Source organism: Clarias gariepinus, chromosome 2 (genome assembly GCF_024256425.1).
Source record: "Clarias gariepinus isolate MV-2021 ecotype Netherlands chromosome 2, CGAR_prim_01v2, whole genome shotgun sequence".
Classification (NCBI taxonomy): domain Eukaryota; kingdom Metazoa; phylum Chordata; class Actinopteri; order Siluriformes; family Clariidae; genus Clarias; species Clarias gariepinus.
The window spans coordinates 36,459,805-36,467,291 of NC_071101.1; the positions used below are offsets into that span (position 1 = coordinate 36,459,805).

The 7,487-nt window shown below is 36.6% G+C and overlaps 1 protein-coding gene across 1 annotated transcript; it reads left to right on the forward strand.

The window, feature by feature from the left end:
- Positions 1–2,504: 2,504 nt before the first annotated feature.
- rpl7l1 (ribosomal protein L7-like 1) lies at positions 2,505–7,218 on the forward strand. The gene is made up of 6 exons (XM_053514882.1): positions 2,505–2,592; positions 2,838–2,946; positions 3,043–3,206; positions 3,322–3,459; positions 3,542–3,651; positions 6,766–7,218. The coding sequence occupies exons 1-6, from the start codon at positions 2,579–2,581 to the stop codon at positions 6,972–6,974; spliced, it is 744 nt and encodes a 247-aa protein (XP_053370857.1). The 5' UTR covers positions 2,505–2,578; the 3' UTR covers positions 6,975–7,218.
- The last annotated feature ends 269 nt before the right edge of the window (positions 7,219–7,487 follow it).

Here is a 7,487-nt window from a genome sequence, read left to right on the forward strand (position 1 = left end):
AAAGTTAGCTGGACTGTTGTACATGTGCCAGAATTTTTTTCCCCCACTCACTTGTATCAGCACAGAATGGGACCTTCTTCTATGTTTCGACTTTATCCAGCAGCCATTCCACCTGTTATCCTGGAACAAGTTTGGGCCTCTTAGTTCTAGTGAAGAAACTCATGACTTTCAGAATTCCTTTAACTTTATTTGAAGCTGGAACTGGTACAATACCTGATTATTATTATTATTATTATTATTAATAATAATAATAATAATAATAATAATAATAATAAGTTAAATTTAATATACAATTCAACAACTGCAACGTCTTGTAGAAGACATCCAAAATTATTTTGTAACAGTACAAATAATTATGCACTGATCGCACTGTTTGTCTAAAGTTGAGTCTTTCAAAGCTTCTGTAAAACATTTATTGATAACTAACTAAATAAATAAATAAATACTCCCATATTGTATAATTTTACTTTGTAAAATGTTTTATAAGTAAAGCTTTTAATGAGCAAATGTCATGTATGCAGTGACAGGGTGTGAATAAGCATGCAGTGCAGTACCAACTCTGCACCAGAAAGTGGCCATGATGCACAGAGGAAAAGTTAAAATAATAGAAATTTGTATTTTCAAATTTTCCATGGAAGATTGTTTTTGAACAAAAAATGGCATCATAAGTTCATACAACTAATGGAGAAAAAGCTTTAAATTGAATAGTTTGGATAGAGCAATTCAAACAGCATGCAAACTGTTTGAATTAATGTTTATAGTAATTTTATAATACTGTAGGGTAGGGATATACATAACCATATCAGGTTGACATTTAATATGCTTAGTTATATTGATTTAATCAATAGTGATAGTTATTATTATTATTATTATTAGATTATTATTATTAGATTAAATTCAACATTTTTGCCACTGCACATGTAGGTACAAGGCAACGAAATATAGTTATCATCTAACCAGAAGTGCCTTTTCGAAATGCAGAATAATTTGCATATATAAACAATATACAGTAAGGGAGGTAAATACAATGAGTGCAAATGAGTATAGTTGGTGCAATAATAAAGACATTGTATACTAGGATAAATCTAAACTGTACACATATGTCAACTGTACACAGAAAGGGTTATGTACACTGAATGCAATGTAACACGATATAGAGCTTAAGATATATAGCTTATGTAAATAATATAACTACTATGTACGATGAGTGCAATGATTATAGTGTGCAACTTGTTATTGAGAGTGGAATGAGGTAGGTCATTTTATGCAATATACAACATGTACAGCAGTTATGAATAGTGCAGTCCTGATTGTTTAGGTTTATGTTTAGTAATACCAGCAAGTATGGTACATTTTGGAGACACTTTTTGTAATGTTATTTGCAATGTTTTACTCCAACAGTATATACAGTATACAGTAGCTGTTTCCTTGCACCCTGGAATGACTCCTAGATTTAGGTTGCTACCTGAGACACAGCCATTCTCTACAAAGTTATTTATCTTGGCCGTCCAATTATTAACTATGCTTATCAATAACAATTCCACATTAAAAGGTTTTGAGAAGGAATTTAAAATTTGCAGATGAGTGTTAAATCTGAAATTAAATATCTGGGAAAAATGGTAACAAGAATGTTATTAGAAGGGAGGGCATTAACATTTTAATCTGATTATTGGACATGAAATCTTTTGATCATTAGCCACCAGAGATCCTACGATTGTACTGTACGGGAACAGCTGAAAAAAAGGTAAGTTATTTTATCTAAAATGGGAAGTATCTTCAAATTCATTTATCCATGTCATGCGCCCTATTTCCCTCTCCCAATAATATTAAAAAAGTCAACTTTTTAAACAAGCTAGTCTTTTTCAAACAAATAGATGGAAAAATGGAAAAAAATGGAAGTCTTGTCTAGCATGGATAAAATACATTTAGAAATGATTCAATTGTCAATTTCTCCAAAGGTCATTTGAAATAAATCCTAACGTTTACCCAGTTGCAGAATTTCTTTTAAAAGTTTTAGATTTGAAGGTGACTTTTTTTCCTTCTGTAATGCATCAGACAACATTCAGATTACATGTTTTTCTTGCCCTGTGTCTTACATTTTTGGTTTAAGATAAACAGCATTCCATCATTTGATACATTTCATATCTTCTTTTATATGGCTAATATAAACTGCCCTGTTTCTGATAAGATTCATATAATTATCCTTAGTAAATATAAAATGCATTGTTGTAAATGGAGAAATAGTAAACCTTCATTTTAACTTGTTTATGAATTACATCACTATCTAATACTCTTCACTAAGAAAAAACTACTACAATAAAAAAAAAATTGTCAGGGTATATCTCCCTTTTTGTTTATAAGACTCATTGCTCCATTGTTCCGAAGCCTTCCACTTAAAGTTTATTTATCTATTTACTCTTATTTTTACACTATCTTCTTTTGTGCGTTTTTCTTTATTTATATAGACAGTGTATTCTTTTTGTTCTGTAATAATAATAATTAAAAAAAAAAAACAGTTGTGCGCAGAGGGCGGTGTGACGTCATCGCCGTGCGACGAGAGTTCCTCACCGAAGACGACATGGCGGAGTCCGAGTACGTATCCTGTTTTGTTTACATTTTCTATCTGGATTAATCCTTAACATCGGTTAATCCACAGCCTTGTCGATATGTGAGCACACGGGCTGGGGTGTGTGTGTGCGGCTGGTGGAGGTATTTTGCAAAACCGAGTGTGTTAAATTAGGAGTTTTTTCGCCGCACATGGGTATGATGTTAACTTGAGTTTTGTACAGGTTTACAGAAATATAACAGCTCTGTTTACATCTGATTGTTTCCTTTAGGACGAACAAAGTCATTAAGTTGGTCCCTGAGAACCTCCTTAAGAAAAGAAAAGCGTACCAAGCCATTAAAGCGACCCAGGCCAAGCAAGCTTTGCTCGAGAAAAGAAAGGTAGGGCTACACGCTCGTGTGGATAGACGAACACGCACAACCACGATGCAGCCTTCATCACGTTGTTCTTCATGAACATCTTTATTCCCCCTACAGACAAAGAAGGGACGTGGGCTGAAGTTCAAGCGTCTGGAGGAGTTTCAGAGGTGCAGCTGGAGGAAGAAGCGCGATGAAGTGCGTTTGATGCGAGCTCAGCGCAGACCTCCTCCTGCTCTCCCTCCATCCAAGAACAGCCTGGTTTTTGCTGTACGCGTTCGAGAGTAAGCTCTTGTACCACTCCTTCACAACCTTCTCACACTCATAGCGACTGGTGCTGCTCTGTTTCATGCAGAACGCTATCACCTTCTCAGTCAGGGTGTTTATCTGTTTTTACAGGATCAAAGGCATAAGTCCGAGAGTGAGGAAGACCATCCAGATGTTGAGGCTGCGCAAGATCTTCAGTGGGATCTTTATTAAAGTCAGCAAGACGTCAATGAACATGCTGCGAGTGGTCGAGCCCTACGTTGCTTGGGGGTGTGTTTTAGTTCTCAGCTTTTGAATTTATTACCTAAATATTGTGCTAGGTAAATTAATATTATTATATTTCTTTGGACAGGTTTCCTAATTTGAAGTCTGTTCGTGAGCTCATCTTGAAACGAGGCCAGGGAAGGGTGGATAAGAGACGGATTCCTCTGACAGACAACGCCATCATCGAGCAGTATTTAGGTATGCTGTGCTATGATAAAAGTTCTGATAGATATTGAAGGTTAGAAGTTAATCGTTTCTTAATTTCATACTAAATAACGTGACATAAATAAAGGTAATCTTGTGTGGTATGTATTGATTCCACTGGGCGTTAAACAAAGCAAAGTGTTTTCTATAGGGCTGAAAACTCATTTCTGAATAATGGTAATTCACATGAATGTATATTGTTACATTCAGATCCCACTGCATTTGTGTTCACTTAGTTACTTGACAACAATCCTAGATGCTATATCAGTCACACTCACTAATCACATTCTCATAGTGTAACACAAAATACTATCAGTTCACCAGTCAGGTCACAGATTAGTGAATGATTGTCATTTAACTCGATCACTTTTCTCATTTCACAACCTTATTTATGGGCCAGTGTCAATCGTGACGTATAACAAGGAAGACTTAAACACTAGATTTTTTAGATTACTTGGTACAGTTGGAGTAGTATTTCATTATATTTGCACAAATACTGCTCGTACAAGCTCATTCTGTTTTCACTCAGGCTGTATTTCCATTCTCCCCCTTGTATGTGCTTAAAGTTACAATCATGTGCTTATTTTCAGCCAATTAGAGGCTAGATAAGGGACAATACCAGCCAGTCAGAAGCTGGGGGGTATATTCTGATGACATGTTTCTGCATAGCTGTTGACCAGTGCTGTCACTGTGTTTTGCCGCAAGTGTACTTTATTATCATATGCATTGGTTAGGGCCCAAGCAATATAGAGTGCGTTTTTATAAGAATAATTTTATTGACAAGTACATAAAGTTTATGCAAAGAGTCAATATTTGCAGTGTTGACCTTATTCTTTTGCTAGACCTCTGCAATTCGCTCTGGCATGCTGTCAGTCAACTTTTGGGCCACATCCTGTCTCATGGCAGCCCATTTTTGCATATGAAGGTAAAACAGTAGCAAAACCCGAGAGCTTGCAAATTCGAATGTGAGAACTTGTAAAATTAATATTTGTATTTGTAAGTTGAAATTTATACTCACAGCTCTGATGTGAAAAGCTGCATCTATCGATTTGCACACCTGTGTTTTGAATTCGAAGTTGCAGATTAATAGTGACAAATGTGTAACGTGTCATTCACATAAACAAAATGACAGGCACAATTGTGTACTACACATTTATCTTTGCGCTTTACTTCAGTTTCGCTGTACAACCACAAGTCAGCACTCACAACCTCTCAGATCTGGCAGTACAACCTCAAATCCCGGCGCTCTGACTTTGCTACTCATTTTGCGATACTCCTGTAGCAAAACTCACTTATGCACTTGTAAACGCGGGGGCGGGGCTGGGGTGGGAATAAAGTCATTTTATTGGTCGATGCCTCACCAATGAACATTTAATTGGTTGGAGCCAGCCAATGAAGTGGGACGTTTTGTGCGCGATGACATCACAGACTACACAGAGCAGCTCACGCCGTTTCGGTGTTGGTGGTCGTCTATGCCAACCAATTAAACGACATTGCTGCGCCTTTACTGGTATATAAAATCCATTAAAATATTTTCCAAGCGTTTAAAAACAAAATAGCTGATACATATGCATACAAATGTTTGCATTGTGGCTGGCGTTGTTCATTGGTGAGGCATCGACCAATAAAATGACTTCATTCAAATCTATAGATGCAGCTTTTCACATCAGAGCTGTGACTATAAATTTCAACTTACAAATACAAATATTAATTTTACGAGATCTCACATTCACTCGGGTTTTGCTACTGTTTTACCTTCATACTTGCATAATCAGTGCTTGGAGTCAGAATTTGTGGGTTTTTGTTTGTCCACTGTCACCTCTTGAGGATTGACCACAAGTTCTCAATGGTATTAAGGTCCGGAGAGGGACATGGACCCAAAATTTCCAAAATGTTTTGTTTCCCAAGCCACTTAGACTTTTGCCTTTGGCAAAGTGCTCCATCATGCTAAAAAAGGCATTGTTTGTTTTTCACCAAACTGTTTAAGGAATGATGGAGAAGTTGCTTTCGGAGGATGTTTTTGAACCATTCTTTATTTATGACTGTGTTTTTATGCAAAATTGTGAGCGAAAAGCACCCCCACACATAAATGGTCTAAGGACATTTACTCTCGGCATGACACAGGACTGATTGTAACGTTCATCGTTTCTTCTCCGGACAAGCTTTTTTCCAGATGCCCTAAACAATCGGAAAGGGGATTTTTAAGAGAAAATTACTTTACCCAAGTCCTCAGCCGTCCACTCCCTGTACATGTGGCTGAATATCAGTCTGTGCATGATATTCTTTTCTGGAGGGAATTAGCTTCTTTGCTGTTCTTCCTAAAATGTATGAATGTGAGCGCTACCATCAATCAAATCAGTGTCATGCCAACAGTAAAGCTTTTTATTTGAGTAAAAATGACTTGTAGTTGTCCTGTGAACAGATTTTCCTATATGAGCTGTGGATCTCTGGAGTTCCCATGGGCCACTTAACTGCTTTCCGATTAATGCTTTCCTTGCCTATTTGTGGTTGTAACGTGACAAAATGTGAAAAATTTCAAGGGTTACAGCAACAGGCAAAATTTGGAAACAAGCTTGGATTTATTTTCTATATTTTATGTAACAGGCTCTCAAACTAGATATTCAAAGGTCCAGATTGAACTATTCATGTTTAAGGTAGTCTGAGACAAAATACATCCAAGGCTAATGAAAAACATATTTGTACTGTTTGATTGTGATCAGATGTTTAAATCAAAACACCTCTAACTTTTAAAGCTACATGAATTTAAACATTCAAAATATGCCTACGTTAGTACTGTTTGCCTGTAAAATGTTGCTTGTGAACCTAAGCAGCTTAGCTTTTAACATTACAAAGTTTATAGTTGTTTTAAAAGAAATTTTACCTACAAAAGAAACATTTTTATTGGGGGTTTTTTTATGCATAAAAAAACAAAATAAGCTAATTGTTTGTTTTGATGTCTGAATAAACTGATTAGACAAACTGAACATTGGAAAAAAAAAACTGGATTTCCAAACATACAATAAAAAGTGACCCTATGAGAATAAGTTGTCTTCACTGGATTAGCGTGCCTGCCACTTTCGGGTGTAACTCTGTGGTGTTTTCCTGCAGGCCAGCACGGCATCATTTGTCTGGAGGACCTCATCCATGAGATCTACTCGACTGGAAAGAACTTCAAGGTGGTGAACAGGTTTCTCTGGCCGTTTCATTTGTCTGTTCCACGGCACTCAGCCAGAGATAAAGTCGGCCTTCTAAAAGAAATGGGAGAGCCGGGACCTCGCGCTGATGACATCAACAGAGTCATCAGGAAGTTTAACTGAGCTGCTCTTTGTGGACCTTGGATGGACTAATGTTTTGTGGAGAGTTTCTTGTCTCTACCTTTCTTTACCTTAAGATCCAATGTCAGGGATCAGACCAAGATTGGACATGGCTTTAATGGATCACATTCATAATGACAACTCAGACCAGGATCTGTCTTCGAGTTGTAGTGTTCTGTCTCATATGCTTGAGTGTTCTATAGTTATGTGCAGCAGTTTGTATTAAAATGAATATGGTTAAATATAATCCATAATTATTTTTTTTTTCTTGTGTGTTTCTTATGTAAAAAAGTAATTGCCTCTAAACCAAATAACTGCTTGAAGGCAACAACTGCAATTAAGCGTTTGCTGTAACAATGAGTATTTCTCATCGCTGTGGAGGAATTTTGGCCCACTTTACTATTCAGATTTGATTACCCATAATTCCGTTAAAATCTGGGCGTATTAAATTGGAAAGAGCTCATTTGCAGAGGGAAGAGGTAGGGCATGTTTTTGCTACATCATACTCTTCATTTA

What these genes read in the sequence shown, in the direction of transcription:
- rpl7l1 (XM_053514882.1), top strand. An exon ending in CTTTGCTCGAGAAAAGAAAG is followed by an intron (nt 2,947 to 3,042) that starts GTAGGGCTACAC and finishes TTCCCCCTACAG; the next exon opens with ACAAAGAAGGGACGTGGGCT. An exon ending in CATCATCGAGCAGTATTTAG is followed by an intron (nt 3,652 to 6,765) that starts GTATGCTGTGCT and finishes GTTTTCCTGCAG; the next exon opens with GCCAGCACGGCATCATTTGT.